Source organism: Schistocerca cancellata, chromosome 11 (assembly GCF_023864275.1).
Source record: "Schistocerca cancellata isolate TAMUIC-IGC-003103 chromosome 11, iqSchCanc2.1, whole genome shotgun sequence".
NCBI classification, from domain to species: domain Eukaryota; kingdom Metazoa; phylum Arthropoda; class Insecta; order Orthoptera; family Acrididae; genus Schistocerca; species Schistocerca cancellata.
The window spans coordinates 103,780,256-103,802,440 of record NC_064636.1 but is presented as its reverse complement, the minus strand read 5'-3'; the positions used below and the strand labels follow the sequence as shown (position 1 = coordinate 103,802,440).

Sequence of the window (22,185 nt, the reverse complement as noted above, 5' to 3'; positions counted from 1 at the left end):
GTCAAATAATCACAAGAGGTGGAGGTATACCTGGAAAAGGCCAGCAGATATGGGAAGATTTCAGTTAGATTACATCATGGTCGGGCAGAAATGAGATATTGGATTGTAAGGCATACCCAGAAGCAGATATAGACTCAGATCACAATTTAGTAAAGATGAAGATTAGGCAAAAGTTTGACAGACTAGTTAGCAAGAATCAATGCACAAAGAAGTAGGATACAAAAGCACTTAAGAATGAAGAAGAATGCTTGAAGTTCCCTAAGGCTAAAGGTTCTGCAATAAGGAGTAGCTCAGTACGCAGTTCAATTGAAGAGTAATGGGCATCTCTAAAAAGGGCAGTCACAGAAGTTGGAAGGAAAATCACTGGTACAAAGAAGGTAACTGCGAACAAAACACGGGTAGCCGAAGAAATACTTCAGTTCATCAATAAACGAAGGAAGCATAAAAATGATCCCGGAAATTAAGGAATACAAAAATACACGTCACTTAATTATGCAATAAATAGGAAGTGCAGGGAAGCTAAGGTGACATAGCTGCATAAAAATGTGAAGAAATTGAAAAAGATGTGATTGTCAGAAGGACTGACTCAGCTTATAGGAAAGTCAAAACAACCTTTGCTAAAACTAAAAGCAAGGGTGTTAAGCCTGTCCGTCAGTTTATGAGGTCTGTCTTGTCTCTGTTTAGTTGTGGTCGTTCTTTCACATTTCCACTTCACAATCACATCATCAACAGCTGAACTGAGCAGATTTAGAAGGCTTGAAATGTCTCTGATGGATTTATTACTCTGTAAAATCCAATGATTACTCCATGTCTGAAGACACTGACTGACCTATTGTGCTGTCACTGCCAACACGAACTCCACGCCACCTTTTCCACCTCCCGAGACATCTAGTGTACAGAATACCTCATTACATTTAAGAACAATCCCGATAGTCATAATATTGCCAGGATAAATAAATCAGTAAATTTGTGTGATATACACTACCAACTTTTCCATCTCACCAGCAACATAAGGTTGGTAGAGATGTTCTGTTAACACAAATTGAGGAGATGAGTGTGCAGAAACACAAACCAAGTTATTAATAGGGTGGCCTATGTAAGTAGCTAGCCACAATTCTTTTCGAAACACAGGGGGATCATAGGAGGAGGGGGGGGGGGGGGGGCAGAAGAGGAAATAAATAAATAAAATTCTATGTATTGTGTAAAGCTGCTTTATTTGTTACAGTGCATGAACCACATAACTTGGTCATTGTCAGAGAAAAAAAACACAGAGTGTGTAGTTAAGCATCTCCAAACAAAGAGAACATTGTTAATTATAAAAATAGTGTACATCATGCCTGTACAGTAAATATTTCAATAAAAATAAACATCTGTATATCTAAAAAAATACAGAAAATATATAATTATCCTCTGTTACAGTTCATACTTTTTCTTTACATACATTACACAAAATAGATTTAAATCTTTGGAACAATAACTGCCTAAGAATCTAATTCGGCAAATTATCAAGCGATTGTACAAATCTTTGGTTACTACAGAATCACTCTTGTTGATAATACACTTCTTAAAATTACAGATTATGTGTTAAGAAGCGAAAGCGTACTCCAGTTTGCTGAATATAATACCAAAGACGCAGCTACAGATTCACTTCTTTTTACAAATTCCTTAAAATGCAACTGATCTTTGGCATTTTTTTTTTTTTTTTTTTTTTTTTTTTTTTTAAACTGGTTGGCTATTATGCACAATGCAATGGAAATAATACACATAGAAATATTATCTTTGGTTACAATGGAAGAACACAATGAGAGCTATTGTTACATTATTCAATTTTAGTTTTAGCCCACTCTATCAAAATGATAAATCTTTGGATTATAAATTGTGTAATATTATATACACATATATATATAATGTACAATATGGCAAGAAAATAAAATTTGCTTCAAAGTTGTAAATTGACTTGAATAAAGCAGGTAAAAATTTTCTTTACTTGGAATTCAAAATTGAGTTAAATATATTCTACAATACAAGTTGCCTAGGTTTAAAATCTGATAAATGATAGGAAAAAAAAATCTTTGTCAGATCTCTTGATAAATTTGTACGCTATCATTAACGTGTTATCTTCAACGAAAACACTTTGTACAGCATTTTTGTGCAATTAAGGTTCAGATCCTATAAAATGAAGATGTAATTGAGGAGATTCAAGATGCAGCACAATTCTCACATGTTTTACAATATATTCACTGACAAGATTTATTCCTAAACTCTGAATAAAAATTGTAGCAATGCCTTTCTGCTTGTAAATAGATGACTGTCACATTTTCTCTGTCACAATTTTGCAGTGTATTATCACAAAGTTGTTGACACTGATACTCATTGTTTACATTGTATATTTCAACATCAGGTCACAAAAATAGCGCCATTACTGGCTTCAACTTACTACCAAGGGCTTCAGTAGCTGATCTGTTCAAAACAGAAGTGAAAGTGTGTGTAACCAAATTTCAAATCAAATTAACTTTTACATGTCCCGTCGACATAGAGCTCATTAGGGATGGAGTACAAGCTCAACTTGTTTCAAACATGGGGAACAAAATCAGCTGTGCCCTTTTGAAGGAACCATCTGGCATTTGCCTGGAGCAGTTTAGGAAAATCATGGGAAACCTTAATCTGGATAGCTATACAGGGGTTTGAACTGCTTTCTCCTGAACGTGAGTCAGTTTGGTATCACTGCACCATATCACTCAGTGAAAAGCCCAGAGAAGTATCCATTATGTTAATGTGCCTGCACTCTGATTCTTGAAACTCTAGCATACAGCTGATTATGTAATGGTATAAAGTTCATAAATCAAACCACAAATCTAAGGTAAAAAATATTCACAATATAAAAAACATTGGGAGAGAAAGCATTCTAAAGGTGAAAACTAGTAAAACATTACATGACTACTAGTGTAGATACACCAGATGTGCACTATTATAGAAGAAGGATAGATGACGGCCATTTGCAGATGTTATCCACAAGTAGCAAACTGGTAGCTGGCAATCGCAACTGTAGTTACACTAAACAGCCGGAATGAACAGCTGTTAAATTTAGTTACAATTACACGAGTGTGAGCTGGCAGAATAAGAAATTCCGACAGAGGAAAATGCAAAACACTGGCAGAAGCGACAACATAAGAGATCAGAAAATACTTGGAAAAAGGCTTTGTTATAAAAATTGCCTTTTCATTTCAGCAACTGGTGCGGGTATTGCTTTTAAATTAGTAAAAATTTCAAGCTCTTCATGTGTATAAAAATGGTACCTTTCAGGAACATCGTGAAAGATATAAAGATGTCCATCTGTACATCCTACTTTTTGTGTGCGAGGATTTAATTGAGAGTCAAAGGGAGTTACATTTGTGTACAATAAAATACCTGTGTCAAATTCGTGACACGTGCCACAGTTTACCTTATGCATATCTTACAAAGCCAGTATGCCTTGGAGATGCTTAGACTTCCTGAGAACTTTCTAAAGGAAGCTAGAGGAACTTTTCAGAATGAGAATGGTGTTGAAGACTGAAACTACAACACGTTAGACAAGTACAAGCTGTCAATGTATCTGAAGCACAGAGAAAACACTACATATTAAACTACAACTGGGGTCAAATATTTATTCTTGAAAAGTGGTGTACAGGAAATAACTTTTTAAAAAACAAATTTATAACAGTAAATACAGTACTGGCGATGGGAATTCAAATGAGCAACATGAGAAGCCATGGTAAAACTACTGTTACACGTATCTAACAGCAACTCAAATCTGGAAAAAAAGCTACACCACAGTATTTTGGTGTAGTTTCTCTAAAAAAAGTCAGGCAAATGGATAGGTTTTGCTAAAGATATTGTTTCAGTGCAGAAAAGTTTGGCAGAAATGACAAGGTCCAATGCAACACTGACACACCGGACAAGACAATCTGGGTCAGTAATCCCACACCAGTAAATGGAAAATGTGCTAGCACTGTATAAAGGGAAAGGGGAAGAAGGGGTAGAGACCTGTCCGAAGAAAATTTCTAACTCTGAATGTCAAGTGTCTGGTTGCAGCTGCAAATTTTAAACACAACACAAGGGAGCAGATGAGATATACTTTTATTCCTTAAAGCTAATGTACAGCAGGACAAAACAAAAATAAGAATCTATAAAACAGGTAATAAGGGAATGGAATCTTAGACATCTATAAAATAAAAGAATAAAAAATAAAATCAGAATGGAAAAAGATTCAATGAACAACAAACTCTACTGTCTAGCCTTTGCTGGTGGTTTAGCAGTATTTTCCGAAAAAATAATATAGCAACTGATCAAATCAAACTATTGAAAGAGATGGTGGTTTACAAATTTCTTTCAAGAAAACAATGCATAACAGACATCAAAAATGTTCAAAAATTCCTAAGCACAAGATACGGTAGAATCACGTAATGAATAAACGTAAGTATTCAGGGGAAATAATATGAGCAAATTGTCTAGATAAAGAAGCACACAAAAACTGAACACAGAATATGAAAGTGGCTTATCAATTAATGAAGGACATTTAAAATAAAAATCACTTTCAGTAAAAACAAAAATACAACACTATAATAGAAAACAAGAGTGCCTTCATGCAGTGGAAGGTTTAGTCCTCAACAAAAAGGGAGAAACTGAAGAGTCGGATAGAACAAAAGGAAAGTACTATGGAAAGTAGTCGGTCCAAGAAAAGTTGGGAAACCTACAACCAAATGGAAAAACAGTCAAAATGCAAATGAGTCATTCGGGGGAAGTGAAAAGGACTTAGCAGTAATTAATGTTATGAAAGCAAAAATTCTAAACAGGCAGACCTATCAAAATAAGATAAAGAAGTTCAGGAATTTTCAGGAAGATGTTGACAAGTGCAGCACCGTATGGACAGATGAAAGATGAAAGAAAGAACCAAGAAATAGTGTAACTATCGAAAATCAGGAAAGAAGACAGAATCACGAGGAAGTTATTTCATGTGGACCACAGGTGGCAATTGAAGAAGAAGAATATACACCCACAATCAGGCTAGAGACTTGGGCAATCAGCATGGAAACAGACCAGGAACTATAAACCAGTTTTGAAAATATAGTCAAAAAATTTCTGGGCAAGCGACTTTGGACGGCACATGAAGCAAAGAACAAATAATTAAAGGAAGTATACACAGAAGCAGACGTAATGGCAGTTATCAGTACTGGAAAGGTATAGTCCCAGGGGCAGCAGCTAAACTGCTTCCAGAGGAAGGCAGATGGAGTAAGGAAGGACGTGCATCAGCTGGGAGTAGAGGATGCAGCACAGGGCGGAGATAAGTGGAGGAGGAGGCTGAAAATTTGCAACCACAAGTGTACTACTGCCTGAGATCGTGTAAAATGTTGCATGGAAAAAAAAAAAAATAATAATCATACAGAGGCTGATAAGCTTGTATGTAGACACCATTGCTTGTGTGACCCTTGGCTTGACTTCGTTACTCTGTTAACTGTGGACGAAGGACAACAGGCAGAGTCTATATTCCTAGATTTCTGGAAAGTATTTGACAAAGTGATCCACTGCAGGCTGTTAACAAAGGTCCAAGCATACAGTTTAGGTTCTCAGATAAGAGAGTGGCTCAGAGACTAACTAACAGAACCCAGTACATTGCCCACAGACAAAGAGAGTTAACTAGAGACAAGTGTACTGTCAGAGTTGCCCATGGGGAATTTTTATAGGACCATTCTTCTTCTCAGGAGGATATAGGATGACTTGGGCGGGATTTCTACTTGGTGTGATGAGTAGGAGCTAGCTCTACGTGTCAAAAATGTAAGTTAATGCAGATGAATAGGAAAAAAACAAATCCACAATTTTCAAATACAGTATTAGTGGTGTGCTTTTCAACAGTTATGTTGATTAAATATCTAGGCATAACGGTGCAAACCAATATGTATTTGTGATTGTATTTTACTGTTAACTTCCTTGCGCAACTGTGTTGGTTAAAATGAAATAATTACTTTAATTAATTTTGTTTTACTGAAAAATAATTATTTTAATTGACTCTATATTGCATGTGACACCCTCTACTGAAATTATGAACAAATCCTTCCGAATGTGGTTCTGTATGATGTCGTTGTAAATGAAATGTCTTGTACTATTATACTATTTTCACAATTGACCTAATATTTCTTATTCACATTTCAATTTTACACATATCATAAGTCCTGCCCTCTAGTGATACGAGCTTACATTATGGCTCCATTAGCGGTGCCTGTCGGTTACTGTTTAGGTGTACTTCTTGTACATACAACAGAAAATTTTTGCTCGACATTTGTATGGACATTATTCAGTGTCTTTGTTAATGAAGATAATTATCTTAGTTGGTACGTACTAATGTTCTTCAAAATTGTGTACCATTAATTTCATCTGAGATTTATATAACTTCATTTATTTGGTGAAGCTGTATTGTACTATATCATTATTTGCACTTCTCTTTATTATTTGTTACCAGGTCATATGCCGAAGGGCTACGATAAAAACGTGTGGCAAGCACTTACCAGCATTTTCAAATTCACTCTCAAAGCGATATGAAATGGAACAAGCACATAAGGTCAGTTGTAGGGAAGACAAATTCTACATTTGTGTTTATTGAGAGAATTCTCGGACAGCACGGTTCATCTACAAAGGAGACTGCATGTAGAAGATGTGTGTGATCCATTCTCAAGTACTGCACGAATGTTTGGGATCCCCACCACATCAATTTTTTTTTTTTGAGAACTAACATTTGCAACTGACTGCAAAACAATTCTACTGTTGGCAAGATACATTACATGTGAGGACAGCAAAGACAAGAGGAGACAAACCAGGGCTTCTATGGAGGCACATGGACAATCATTTTTCTATCAGTTTTTGAGTGGGACAGGAAGTAAATGACTAGTTCTGGTAAAAGGTACCCTCCGTCACACACTATACGGTGGCTTACAGAGTACGCATGTGGCCACAGATGCAGATAAAAATTCGTAGTACAGTTGAGCCACAAGATATTAATGTCAAAGGGGCAGGGGGCAAGATAACAGAAATGTCACGTGTGAATTCACAATTCATTAAGAAAGTAACAGAGACAGACATCTCGCCATTAATGTGATAAGTGGGCTATTGTTGGTACTTTAGGCTACAGCTGTATCTATCGATATCAAATGGTATTTTTTGCTTTGTGGTCACTGCTAATGTTAGTTACTTGCAGGCAACTTTATGTTTACAGTGAATACAGCTATGAAACCAGACGTGACACTATTGCTGAAATCTTGAGTGGAATACTTTACACACACACACACACACACACACACACACACACACACACACACACACACACACACACACACACACACACACACACAGAGAGAGAGAGAGAGAGAGAGAGAGAGAGAGAGAGAGAGAGAGAGAGAGACTTTATATGCCCATTTCTGCTGCTTCTGTGGAGTACCAGGTTGTTTTTCCTTCAATCATTCCCCCCCTCCCTTTACTGACACAATGGTTATCCACATATATTCAGAAAAAGAATCAATAACAAACAAGTGTATCTATTGTTGCAGCCTAGAAGAAAAAGTTACTTGCTCCCAGCACGCAAGTGAATGCACATGCCCTTCAGAGTATTTTGGAAGGAAATTTAGGACAATTGCCAAATTCCTCAGTCAATTGGCTGGCGCTGCACTGTTCCCCGAGGGGCAGCATTGTGTCCAGAATTAAATCGAAGCTACAAAATATCAAGGTCTCAAGAAACACGTCCACAAACAGGTGCCCCAACAGAACAGCTCTGCACAGCCAGACAAGAGGAACAAAATTATCTCAAAAGTAATCAGGTCCCCTTGCTGCAAAGATGGAGTGAGGGAAGAGGGGGGAGGAAGCGAGGGGGGAGGGGAGGCAGAACACATCACAGTCTCCATAATTTGTTCATGCAAATCAACATTAGGAGGGGATTTAAATAAGTGTTTCTTTTCGCATAAACAGCACTGCGATCAGTAAGTCAGTCTGTGTAAATGACTAAGATGAAACACAGGCAGCAGCTTTGGCTCAGAGTACGATGTCTAACACAAATAATCAGAAGACAGGACATCATACAAATATATATATATATATATATATATATAAAAAGAAAGATGATGAGACTTACCAAACAAAAGCGCTGGCAGGTCGATAGACACACAAACATACACACAAAAATACACACAAAATCTAGCTTTCGCAACCAACGGTTGCCTCGTCAGGAAAGAGGGAAGGAGAAGGAAAGACAAAAGGATATGGGTTTTAAGGGAGAGGGTAAGGAGTCATTCCAATCCCGGGAGCGGAAAGACTTACCTTAGGGGGAAAAAAGGACAGGTATACACTCGCACACACACACGTATCCATCCATACATACAAGACACAAGCAGACATGTCTGCTTTTGTCTTGTATGTATGGATGGATACGTGTGTGTGTGTGCGAGTGTATACCTGTCCTTTTTTCCCCCTAAGGTAAGTCTTTCCGCTCCCGGGATTGGAATGACTCCTTACCCTCTCCCTTAAAACCCATATCCTTTTGTCTTTCCTTCTCCTTCCCTCTTTCCTGACGAGGCAACCGTTGGTTGCGAAAGCTAGATTTTGTGTGTATGTTTGTGTTTGTTTGTGTGTCTATCGACCTGCCAGCGCTTTTGTTTGGTAAGTCTCATCATCTTTCTTTTTAAATATATTTTTCCCACGTGGAATGTTATACACACAAAGCACTATCTATGGTGAAAGACCGATACACATCGGAGAAAAATTCCTACAATCGACTTGCGATTGAACTGTACGTCCCTAGATTTGTAGCATGATACTAACCTGTTCGGCCATCACCTGAGCATAAAAAAAAGAACTGCTAGCTTTGGGGACCACACATTTCTTTAATCAGTAGAGAAACAGGAAATAGTCTGAGGAACTGGGAAGAAAGAGGAGTGGACTGCAGAGGAATGCAAGTTCAGAGCACTAGATAAGGAATAAAGAACTTTCATTTCCAAAGATTCAACAATATTCATGTTTAATCCATTTCATGTTAATTAGAATGGGAAAAGGTTTTATGCACAGGAAATTGACATTCTCGGTTCAGGCATTTAAAGTCGTGTTTATGCTGAGTTTCAAACTTGCTCTGCAGCAGTTTGACAACATTGTTTACAGCTATTCCTTGACTATCAATGCCTGCAACATAATGCAAACATAAAATCTCCTGTGCATCTTCAAGTTTTTGAAGGGCAATAACTCGTTTGAAACTCACAGTATTTTGGAGATACTCTGCTGGAAAAAAAGTAGTACAACAGGAAAGATGACATTGATTTCGAACCAATGACGGCATATGACACACGGGAGGGTTTTAGATGTACTGATAAAGGTTTCAACGTCATCCGCCAACAGACACCATAGTGGCATAGCTTCCAGAGCGCCATCTGTTTCTACTCTTTAATAGGGTAAAGGTTTCTACCATTTAATAGGAGAAGGCTCAGTGTAGTGCAAACATGTGATGTAAGAAGTTAACTGTGCCAAGGAGATGCACTCCTGCTTCCTACAACCACATGAAAGTGTTCGAAAGGGATCAAATTGTGACCATCCGAGTGGCGGGCCGATCCTTTTGGAGAATTGCCATACAAGTTGGACGTGCTGCATCAGTTGTGCTACAATGCTGGTATCAGTGAGCAAATGAACATTCTCATGCCTGCAGACGTGATTCTGGACGCCCACACACCACAGATGTCCACGAGGATCGCTGTATTGTAAAGGCAGCGGTGGCAGATCGTACAACTATCACAGCACAGATAAGGGTGCTTGTGTTGTTGTTTTTTTTTTGTGGTTTTAGGGTGCACAACTACAGTGGTCATTAGCGCCCAGACTAAATTATGAATGCACTGCGAGGCACAAGGTTAAAACAGCAACTAAAAAGGACAACACTATAAAACGCACATTAACAGGCAAGGGAGTAAAAGAAAACAGCATAATCAAATGTCCTTAGACAGGTTTGTCAAACGGATAAAACGAAGAATGCGAGGAGTTGCTCCCGGGTCATCTGCTAAAATTTCATCCAGAGTACACGGCAGGCCGAGATAAGTGCGCAGTGTATTAAAATTCAGACAGGACGTTAAAATATGGTGTACCGTCACCAATTGCCGACAAGGGCAGAACGGCGCCAGCGCAGCCGTCAGCAGATGGCGGTGGCCGAACCGGAAGTGTCCAATCCATAACCGGGCCGAAACGATCTCCTCCTGCCGAGAAGGGCGCGAAGAGGTCGTCCGAGCCGTGGGGAGAGGTTTCGAGCCCCGAAGCTCGTTTTCAGTAAGTGTAGACCAATCGGCACGCCACAGCGATAAAATGCACTGACAAATGACCCCGCTAAAATCAGACGAAGGCACACAACAAGAAGCTGTCCGAGGCCGGAGGACCGCAGCCTCGGCCGCGGCATCTGCAGCTCCGTTCCCAGGGATACCGACACGGCCAGGAACCCACAAAGGTAACCGGAGAACTGTCATCCGCCGGCTGCCGAAGAGAGCATCGGATCCGGTGCACGACAGGGTGAACCGCATACGGATCACCGAGGCTCGGGATGGCGCTCAGGGAATTGGAGCAGACGACATAAGCAGAATGTCGGTGGTGGCAGATGTAAAGTACAGCCCGATAGAGGGCAAATAGCTCAGCTGTGACGACCGAACAATGGCCACGGAGCTGGTATTTGAAACTGTGTGTCCCGACAATAAAAGAACACCCCACACCGTCATCGGTCTTAGAGCCGTCTGTATAAATGAAGATCGGATGAACGAACTTTGAACGAAGTTCGACAAACCGCGAGCGGTATACCGAAGCTGGGGTAACCTCCTTCGGGAGCGAGCTGAGGTCCAGGTGAACGCGAACCTGAGCCCGGAGCCGAGGTGGCGTTCGGCTCTCGCCCACTTTAAAGGTTGCAGGGAGAGAAAAATCGAAGTGCCGAAGGAGGCGACGAAAGCGAACTCCATGGGGTAGCAGAGCAGATATGTACAACCCGGGGCGCTCGTGAGGGCAAGCGTGTCAACACGAACGGTTGCGAATCGGTTATTATCAGTGAGATTGTGGGCACGCACACCTCTAACCCGTCTCCTACTCACGTGTCAGCATCAAAGTGCGCGACTCGACTAGTGCCGTCAGAGGATAACTTGGAAGGTGGAATGGTGCGCTGTGGTCTTCAGCTACAAAAGCAGATTCTACCTGGAGAAAGTGACGGTCATTTGTGCGTACAGCTTAGACCTGGTAAGCATTATCTCGTAGAGTGTGTTCATCGGAGGCACACTGGGCCCACCATACACCTTACGGCGTGGGGTGCGATGAGCTACAACTCTCGTTCACCTCATTTCTGGAGGCTACGCAGCAATAATTCCAATCCCAAAGAAAGCAGGTGTTGACAGATGTGAAAATTACAGAACTATCAGTTTAATAAGTCACAGCTGCAAAATACTAACGCGAATTCTTTACAGACGAATGGAAAAACTGGTAGAAGCCGACCTTGGGGAAGATCAGTTTGGATTCCGTAGAAATGTTGGAACACGTGAGGCAATACTGACCTTACGACTTATCTTAGAAGAAAGATTAAGAAAAGGCAAACGTACGTTTCTAGCATTTGTAGACTTAGAGAAAGCTTTTGACAATGTTAACTGGAATACTCTCTTTCAAATTCTGAAGGTGGCAGGGGTAAAATACAGGGAGCGAAAGGCTATTTACAGTTTGTACAGAAACCAGATGGCAATTATAAGAGTCGAGGGGCATGAAAGGGAAGCAGTGGTTGGGAAAGGAGTAAGACAGGGTTGTAGCCTCTCCCCGATGTTATTCAACCTGTATATTGAGCAAGCGGTAAAGGAAACAAAAGAAAAATTCGGAGTAGGTATTAAAATTCAGGGAGAAGAAGTAAAAACATTAAGGTTCGCCGATGACATTGTAATTCTGTCAGAGACAGCAAAGGACTTGGAAGAACAGTTGAACGGAATGGACAGTGTCTTGAAAGGAGGATATAAGATGAACATCAACAAAAGCAAAACGAGGATAATGGAATGTAGTCAAATTAAGTCGGGTGATGCTGAGGGAATTAGATTAGGAAATGAGACACTTAAAAGTAGTAAAGGAGTTTTGCTATTTAGGGAGTAAAATAACCGATGATGGTCGAAGTAGAGAGGATATAAAATGTAGACTGGCGATGGCAAGGAAAGCGTTTCTCAAGAAGAGGAATTTGTTAACATCGAGTATAGATTTAAGTGTCAGGAAGTCGTTTCTGAAAGTATTTGTATGGAGTGTAGCCATGTATGGAAGTGAAACATGGACGATAACTAGTTTGGACAAGAAGAGAATAGAAGCTTTCGAAATGTGGTGCTACAGAAGAATGCTGAAGATAAGGTGGGTAGATCACGTAATTAATGAGGAGGTATTGAATAGGATTGGGGAGAAGAGAAGTTTGTGGCACAACTTGACTAGAAGAAGGGATCGGTTGGTAGGACATGTTTTGAGGCATCAAGGGATCACAAATTTAGCATTGGAGGGCAGTGTGGAGGGTAAATATCGTAGAGGGAGACCAAGAGATGAATACACTAAGCAGATTCAGAAGGATGTAGGTTGCAGTAGATACTGGGAGATGAAGAAGCTTGCACAGGATAGAGTAGCATGGAGAGCTGCATCAAACCAGTCTCAGGACTGAAGACCACAACAACAACAACACGCAGCACTCGGTACGTGCAGAATATTATTAGACCCATTCCTTTGCTGTTCTTGCAACAGGAACGTGATGTGTTGTTCCAACAGGATAATGTCCGCCCACACACTGCCTGTGAAACTCGATGCGCTCTGCAAGGCAAGCAGCAACTTCCCTGGCCAACACTATCTCCAAACTTGTCTCCAATCGAGCACGTGTGGGATGAGAACTGACTCGTGTGACGCGTCAACTCACAACTACGTGAACACGTTGAGCAGGCGAGGCGTAACATATCCCAGGACAGTATTCACCATCTGTACTACCTACTGGGCACCAGAGTCAGCGCCTGTGTTGTTGCCTGTGGAAGCTACACCACATACTGATGTGGGTGTTTCAGCATGGTTCGATACCTGGGACCTCAGAACCACTCGTGCTATTGATCTGTAGATCTAATCATTTCAGGTGAACTGCTGCAACAATAAATCTCAAGTGAATTGGAGATATCTGAAAGGGTGCACTAATTTCTTTTTCCGGAAGAGTATGTCAATAGCACAGTTGTCGTGTGGCCCTGTGGTGAGGATAAATTACAGGAATTTTAAAACTGTCTAAATTCCATCCACAAAAAATTCAGTTTAGAATGTAAATCAAAAAGGAGGAATGCCTTCCATTTTAGGATGTTTTAGTTCACCTCAAAGGTAATGGTACAATAGGGGCACACAGCTTATCAAAACATGACTCGTACAGACTTATGTTTTACATGCAAGTGTCTGGCACCACCCTTCCCAGATTAGGCACAGGTTGGCAGGACAAGGTTCTACGCTTATAGGAAGTTTTTGAAGCAAACGAGTACTCTACACAATAGATACGTAAGGCACTACAAATAGAGCCTGAGGCGGAATGAGGGAAAAGATGGAGAAGAATGTAAAAATGTGGCTTTCCTGTCACACATGGGAAGTTTCTCATCAAAAATAGGAGGTCGAGACCTTATCGAGAACGAAGTGAACGTCGTTTTTCATCCTCCAGTGACGACGGCAGCACTTTCGGGTTTTGTCAATGACACCTCAACGTTTTGCAAGGCTCAGCTTTACGAGATCCCCTGCGGGTGTCGTCTTTCGTATGTCGAGCAGACAGCTCGTACTGTCTACGAAAGACGTGTAGAACACCATAATTAGAGCTTGCCCTTAGTACACTGCATTGACACTCGTTGCACTGTACAGTGTCAAAATGCTACTATAATTTTCTATACAAAAGCCAAATACGTGCAAAATTTCTCAGGAACTCAACTAACAGTTTTTCTTAAGGATAATTATACTTTCTGTCATAATTATTGTAAATAATCACAGAACTAAAATAAGAATAGAAAGTACAGCTCAGAGCTCGTATACTTTCCTTTACGATATCTCGACCAAAGATGTACCGGTAGCACGTTAAATAATGGCATAAATGGCTGGGTTTTTGGACCTGAATGGTTCCGTGTGGCTAGACCTCTAAGAATTAAGGGAAACTGAGTGCTAAGTCCACAAGTCTTTGGTAAATGAGACTGAGTATTACTCCTGCAGTACGTACTAATATTCTGATTAGGAACATCAACGTTCAGTGAAAGCGTACTCCCAGCTTGCCCTACTGCTTACAGCACCCAACAGCAACCAAAATCGTGAACGAAAGGATTTCTAGTGTTGACACGTTACGAGTGTTTGACACGTCACCACAGCAGCACCGCATCTGACACCGTAATCTATGAACCTGGGCAATGTAAGAGCTGAATACCAGGCTAGGTGTAGTTGCCAACTGTCATACTGTTACATACAGTTAAGTAGTTTCTTAAGACACTGTGATTCCACCAATCTCACACTGCACAATGGTGACCAGTTGGTAAAAATGTGGCAGTCGTCACTGAAATGTGCAATGATCAGAGGCATTGCTCAATTTGTATTAAACAAGAAATGCCTGAGTAGGCACAGATTATCTACTAACAGTGCCAAACCTACTTCCACACAGTACGAGTTTTAAATACTGGCTTGTCATTAGTTTTTGCATTTTGAGTTCCACAGAAGAAACAAAAAAGGGGGAAGGCATTTTCATCATGCACCTCAATTACATTTATTGTTAAGAGTACGCCTATTTACTGTTACTGAATGACTTTGGCTTTGGGCCATTTTCAAGTGTGCAAAGTATATTTTTTTGTTCTCTCGATGTACAAAAGAGACTATGGCGCAAGCTGAGAACGAGGCTATTAGCCCGATTGTAGGTAGAGTAAAGCCTACCTCTGTGGCACTACGGTGGAAGGTGGCAGCCCACATCCTTTCATCCCCAGGAAAGACCATCGAGCACTCGTCTGATAGTCAGTTAAGTAGACCTGAGGCCGTACTGGAGTGGAACAAGGAAAATTTCTCCTCCCTAGGTCGGACTGAACCTGGGGCTTCTAAGGGCAGAAATTAGACCACCACAGCCACGCCCTCAATGCGTTCAGTGTATATTTTCCCACCCACCTGAAAGTGGTACAAGGCTTTTTTCAGCCAAATGTGGGCAAAAATCGTGATTTCAATAAATACAGCAATGATGGGTGTTATTCTTTAAATGAGATATGTGCTGACAATGTTTGTAAGCAAAAGGAATGAAAATATTATGACAATCTTAGTCACAACGTTTAAAATTCAAACTCGTGATGAAATCATAAAAAACACAGTCAAAGAAGGTCTGATAGATTTTTGGGACACGAAAGGTATACACACCTCAGAACTACCCACGGAGGAAGCGACTGTTTATACAGAATTTAACGTAGTGCCCAATTAAATATTTTTTAGCTTAGGTTTTTAAAAATTGATAAGCCTTCTGTGACAGATGCACTTTGTACCTAATCTTTCATTTTTTTACCCACATCTATTTTCTCTCAGGCACACACAGTGAATTCTTTAATAACTGTCACAGTAACGGCAAACGAGAACGGAGAACTGTCGCCCTCTACTCTATGACGACGGGTGTGGCGCGGACGGGAACTGTGAGCGAAAAGCGCGGGCCGCCCTCGTACAGGGCCCGCATCTGGCGGCGCCGCTCCGGGCTCGCCGTGGACTCGCCCAGTGCGTCCAGCCAGTGCAGCGTGATTTCCGCGTCACACGGGCACGACGCGACGAAAGCCGGGAGCGAGTACGCCGCGTGCAGCCAGCGCCACAGCCCGGTCAGGTCAGCCGGGATTTCGTAACCTGAAACAGTGGGAACGCCGCGAGCTGTAAGTCACGCGTCTCACACGGGCAGTTCGATAAGTGCCCTTTTTATTCTTTTCCAAAAGAAAATAACTTATTTTTAACACAGTCCTCTTTTACGGTAAACATCTTGGATATTCAGGAATCCAGCCGGATGTTTGCGTGGTTCTCACACGATATTTCAACGGCGTGCCTCGCTGTCTTCTTCGGGTGCTACCTGAGACTGGTCCTCGGGTCGATCGAGTCCAATATTTATGCCTGGGAGGAGCTGGGTGTTCCCTAATAGGTCCGCGCCGAGTCGAGTGTACCGTCTGTGGTCCGCACCTGCCAGACTCAGCTTCAACGGACCCCTCCAGTCGCAGATGTTCCGACTGCCGTCGGCGCCCGTTTTGGCCGTCCTCAACGGTTGTGGTTGTCATCTGAGGTGTGTCAGACCCGAACATACCATGCCAGTGTGGAACGCCATACATTGGCCAGACCACCAGAACTGTGGACATCAGGTGTAAAGAACACCAGAGACATACCAGACTCAGGCAGGCAACCAAATCAGCCATAGCAGAGCACTGTCTGGAACTTGGTCAATCAATGGATTACAATGACACCAAGATTGTGACACAGATTTTGGGACAGTGTCATTAAACAAGCCATTGAGATTAAGGTCACAGACAATCTAATCAACCGTGACTCGGGATGCCAATCAGCACTGCCTGGAATCCAGCGCTTGAGCTTGTGAAAACTCAGCGCAGGACACTCCGGGATTCTACAAGAAACAGAAGTGGAGACCGAGAGAACAGCCGTGAGACAAGGTGTCGGACATTAGAGACCAGATCTGACACACCCCAGATCGTGAACTGGACTTCAGAAGACGGCCAGGCCGGGCGCGGACAGCGGAGGGAACACCGGCGAACAGAGAGGGACAATGTAGCCGTGTCTGGCGGGCGCGGACCTCAGACGGAACACACGATGTGACGTGGACCGATTAGGGAGCGCCCAGCACGAAACACAAGTGGAAATCACACTAACAGTCATGAGATGGAGTACCCAACATATCAGATCGGGTCTGACACACCTCAGATGACAACCACAACCATTGAGGACGGCCAAAACGGGTGCCGACAGCAGTCGGAACATCCACGACTGGAGGGGTCCGTTGAAGCCGAGTCTGGCGGGCGCGGACCACAGATGCTACACTCGACTCGGCGCAGACCGATTAGGGAACGCCCAGCTCCTCCCAGGCATAAATACTGGACTCTATCGACCCGAGGACCAGTCTCGGGTAGCTCCTGAAGAAGAAAGCGAGGCACGCTGTTGAAATATCGTGCGAGAACGACGCAAACATCCGGCTGGATTCCCGAATATCCGAGATGTCAACAGATCGCTGGGAAAGTGTGAAGAATTACACTCCTCCACATGTTGGCCATATTTATCACCTCCAAAACTGACATCTTTTTCTCGATGAAGATCTCGTATCGATAATGTTTTATTAATCTGAGCCATTACTTCATATTCTGGGGTGAGAATAAATTTCAGAAAGCCAGGTCGATCAAGCAATACGGGATATGGCTCCTACTGTTTCGCCACCCAGTTTCAGTTTTTCATTATTTCCATACATCTCTGGAGGCTAATGATGGGACATTTCCTTTAAGAAAGCAGCCAATTCTCTTCACCCCTCTCAGCTTGTATTTCACCTTGAGTGACCTCATTCTCAATGGTATGTGAAACCCTACACTTCCTATTTTCCATATGTTGATGGTGCTTACTTTTAACATATACCCTTCTACAATGTAAATAATGACTTGCTCACTGAACAGAGACTGGATCAGATCACATTTTTAGGAAACGTGTGTGTGTGTGTGTGTGTGTGTGTGTGTGTGTGTGTGTGTGTGTGTGTGTGTGTGTGTGTGTGTGTGTTTTTTGAGAGAGGGAGGGAGGGAGGGAGGGAGGGAGGGAGGGAGGGAGGGAGGGAGGGAGGGAGAGAGAGAGAGAGAGAGAGCGAGAGAGAGAGAACGAACTATTTTTCCGTGGGAATATCTACTGTCTGATGCTTCCTCTGTGAGGTGTGGATATGTTATTTCACAGCACTGTTATGCATTTGGCCATCACAGGACATGTACAAAAATAGTCAATTAAATGGCAGTGTTTGAAAACAAATGATGTCACTAATGCTAATGCAACTTGGAGTCACGACTGTGTGTCATTTTCTGTTAATGATATAAATTGACACTTCGAAATACATTAGCTTGGATGTGGCAACTATTTCAGTAAGCTGCACAATGTGATTTTTGTCGAGAAACAAGTATTGTTCCCATATTTGCTAGTTTACTTTTGGATGGGAAAATATGTGATGAGACAAAAACATAATTTTATTCTTTTTATGGGAACCCTTTGCCATCAGTGACAGCATTAGACATTGGCCACATGAATTTAAAAATGACTGAACAACAGTTTTTATAGGGATGAAAAAAATACACTGACAGAAAAAAAATAACACAAAGATGGAGTTGAGTGAAATAAATGAAAACTGTTGGGCATGTTTTTACATCCACAAGCTGGTACTGTATTGCCACTATGAGCATGCAAATCAGGTTTGCTTTAAATACAGACCGTAACAGTCACGAGCATTAATTACCTTTGACGTTGGGCATGGCAAGTTGATGTTAGTTAAGAATGTTTTTAAGGGGGGGGTAGGACGTCAAACGGGCTGACTTGGAGCAGGAGAGGCACCACAGGACATTTTAATTTCCACTGTCTATACTTTACAAATAAACTCATAAAAGTTTAACAGCATGACCAGGAAGGATTCAGGGTTCGTACTCATAGCAATGGAAGCTCAAAAACGTAACGAAACACTTTTTTTTTTACATGTGAAATTTCATCATTTTTTCACTTACTACTGGCTCCATTTGTTGCTATTCTTCTTAAGTAAGAGAGATTCTTCAATGAATTTTTCATAGCATACGAACAGTAGTTGCAGGTGTATGAAACTCTAGAATTTTCCAAATCTATTAAAAAACTGTGGAAAAATTGAGATAATTAACTACAGAACTTGAGTTTTTTCTAAACATGAAGTTTAAAATGCAACAGTTCATTCATTTTTTCATAAATTAAATAACTTCTAGAGTTTCATACACCTGTAACTACGGTTTGTATGCTGTGCAAAAGTCATCGAAGAATCTCTCTTACTTAGGAAGAAAAGTGTACCTATAGCAACAAATGCAGCCAGTAGTAAGTGAAAAAATGATGAAATTTCACATGTAAAAAAATGTGTTTTGCTATGTTTTTGAACTTCCACTGTGATGAGTGTGAGTCCTTAGTCATGGTGACAAAGTTTTATGAATTTATTTGTAAAAGTATAGACAGTAGAAATTAAAATGTCCTGTGGTGACTCTCCTGCTCCAAGGTGGCCCGTTTGATGTCCTACCCCCCTTAAGGCGATTATCAAAAACTCACCGAGTTTGAACAAGGTCACGTAATAGGGCTATAAGAAGCTCGACGATGCTTCTGCGATACCGCGGAAAGACTTTACAGGAATGTAGCCACTGTACAAGACTGCTGGCAGTGGGGGTCACGAGAACATACAGTCACGAGACTGTGTTCCAGAGTGCCACGTGGCACTACCGCGAGGAAAGACCACCGTGTTCGGCATACGGCTCTGGTGCACCATACTGCATCTGCAGCGGCAATTCGAGAAGCAGTGTGGCGAAATTTGCTATTAACGGGATACGGCAGCATCTGACTGACTCGAGTGCCTGTGCTAACGTCACGACATCGCCTGCAGCGGCTCTCTGGGCCCGTGTTGTATCAGTTGGACCCTAGCCGAAAGGGAAAACTTTGGCCCGGTCAGATGAGTCCCGATTTCAGTCAGTAAGAGCTGATGGTAGAGTTCACAACTGGTGCAGACTCACAAAGCTACAGAACTAGGTTGTCAACAAGGCACTGTGCAAGCTGGTGGTGGCTCCGTAATGGTGTGGGCTGTGTTTGCACAGAACAGACTGGGTCCTCGGTTGTGTTCTGCTACTTAAAGACCACTTGCAGCCATTCACAGACTTCATGTCCCCAAACAAGACTGGAATTTGTACGGATAACGATCCGCCACATTGTTCACAATTGGTTTGAATAACAATCTGGAAAATTTGAGCAAATGATGTGGCCACCCATATTGCCCTGCACGAATTTCATCAAACATTTATGGGACATAACTGTGAGGTCAGTTTGTGCACAAAATCCTGCACCAGTAACACTTTCACAACTACGGACGACTGTAAAGACAGCACGGCTCAATATGTCTGCAGGAGGTAACTTCTGACAACTTGTGATTCCACGCCACGTCAAGTTGCGTCAGTATGCCAGGCAGGAGAAAGTCCGATACAATATTCGGAGGTATCTCGTGACTTTTCTCACCTCAGTGTACTGTCAACAATTACTAAATCACTCCTGTAGTTATGTGCGACAGCTCTCCGCACCACGATTCTTGGTGGATGAAGATTCACTTCAAACAAAGAACTGATAGCTGGAGTTGACCTCTATTTTGCAGGCCTGGAGGAAACTTATTTTCGAGATGGGATAAAGGCACTGGAACATCGTCGGACCAAGTGCATTAATATACAACGAGACTACATTTAAAAATAAAAATTTTCACTGATGTAAGTAATTTTTCCCTATTCCATTCTAAGAACTTTCCAAACCACCCTTGTATATACTTCCATAAAAGCCAATTTTTTGTATTTTATCTTTGTGGTCCATACCAGAGATCTATGCTGGCTGCAGTAGGATCATTCTGCAGTCAAATATGCCAGTTCCCTAAATTTTCTGAATAATGTTTCACAAAAAGAGCATCATCTCCCACCAGGGATTTTCAGCTGAGTTCATGAGCATTTCCATGATAGTGGTAACAAATGAAGCAGCACACGGACGGCAACGTGTGACTGCATCAAACAGTGCTGGTGGAGTAGCTTTTGAAACACGAGGATATTTGGCGAATGGACTGGCCTGCCCATTTCTCTGACTTAACCCTTTCGTGAGCCGTGGGAAACATGCTTCCCACTACAGCGAACTCGCTCCTAGTCCCGTGGGATTCACAGTTCCCACCGTCATACAGTACTACCACCTTGTGAACAATGTACGGTACTACTTCCAATCGGAAGTTCCCGCTGTTTTGGCTGAACCTTCGCGCAGAGGCATCGTATAGCTGAGTGTTGCTCTGTAGAGGAGCCTTTCAGTGCTGTTTGCGTGACATTTTGTGATTTTTTCCTCAAAGCTATAGTATAAGGTAAATACTTATGATTTACCCAAATTTAAGAAGGAAAACGTAAAATTGGAACGAGGAGAATTCCAGTTTGAAACAAAAGGAGCCATTTCTGCAGTAAAATGGATGGATAACCGTCCACTCACTTTCCTGTCCTCAATTCGTGACCTATGAGAAACAGCCACAGTGAAAAGGAAAAGCAAGGATGGTAGTAGTACATAGATTTCTTGTCCTGAAGTTGTGGCAGAATACAACAAAGTAATGGGTGGTGTCAATAAGTTTGATCAGTTACGAGAAAGGTATGCTATTGGCAGACATCCTGTAAAATGGTGGCACAGAATATTTTATTTCCTCGTGGACGTTGCTGCAGTGAACAATTTTATCCTGTGGAAAATAAGTAAAAGAGAAAGTGGACAGCACGATCAGCTGACATACAGGATCCATCTAGCCGTACAATTGATCGCTGGCTTCTCATCCCAAAAAAAGGCGTGGACAAAAATCTGTCTTTTTGGCAAAAAGGGGTAAAGTACCTGAAGATTTTCGTCATGTGGCTGTAGGGGAGCATCAACCCATTTTAGGAGAAACCTACTGGACGTGCCGTCATTGTAGTACCAAAGCTGCGCAAAAGAGCACTCGCTGTGTGTGTACATATTTTCAAATACCACTTTGCATAGACCAGGGGTCTACAAACGTTTTAGTCTGCGGGCCACATTGATTCCTCCACGAAGTCATAAGGGTCAAGATCTACCCAGTGGGATTAAGGAACCCTAGCACTCCATGATGACTGTAATGTAAGGCTAAAGGAAAGATGAAAACGCAAAAATCTAAGGTTGTGGGAATAGCTAGCACTGAAACGAACTACGATTTTTATTTAATTACATAATTTTGATTGGTGGACGTACCTGACCGAATTTCTGGCATATTTTATTCTGGCGAATTTCACTGACAAAAAAGTATGTCACTGCACATTCTTCACGAAAGCATCCTGCAAAGTTAACAAAATCCCTAAATCATTGTTAGCAACACTATTACTACAAAACGTAACAGAGGTA

At 41.8% G+C, this 22,185-nt stretch overlaps 2 protein-coding genes across 4 annotated transcripts in view; both read right to left on the bottom strand.

Annotated features, from left to right (window-relative positions):
- LOC126108965 (transcription initiation factor TFIID subunit 10-like) overlaps window positions 1–22,185 on the bottom strand; it is a 104,923-nt gene that overhangs the window by 57,614 nt on the left and 25,124 nt on the right. The gene's annotated exons all lie outside the window — the stretch shown is intronic.
- The window catches only part of LOC126108964 (chloride intracellular channel protein 5-like), a 30,756-nt gene continuing 24,220 nt past the window's right edge, over window positions 15,650–22,185 (bottom strand). Inside the window, exon 3 of the mRNA XM_049914357.1 lies at window positions 15,650–15,888. Within this exon, the coding sequence (XP_049770314.1) occupies window positions 15,650–15,888 (239 nt within the window). The remainder of the gene's footprint in view (window positions 15,889–22,185) is intronic.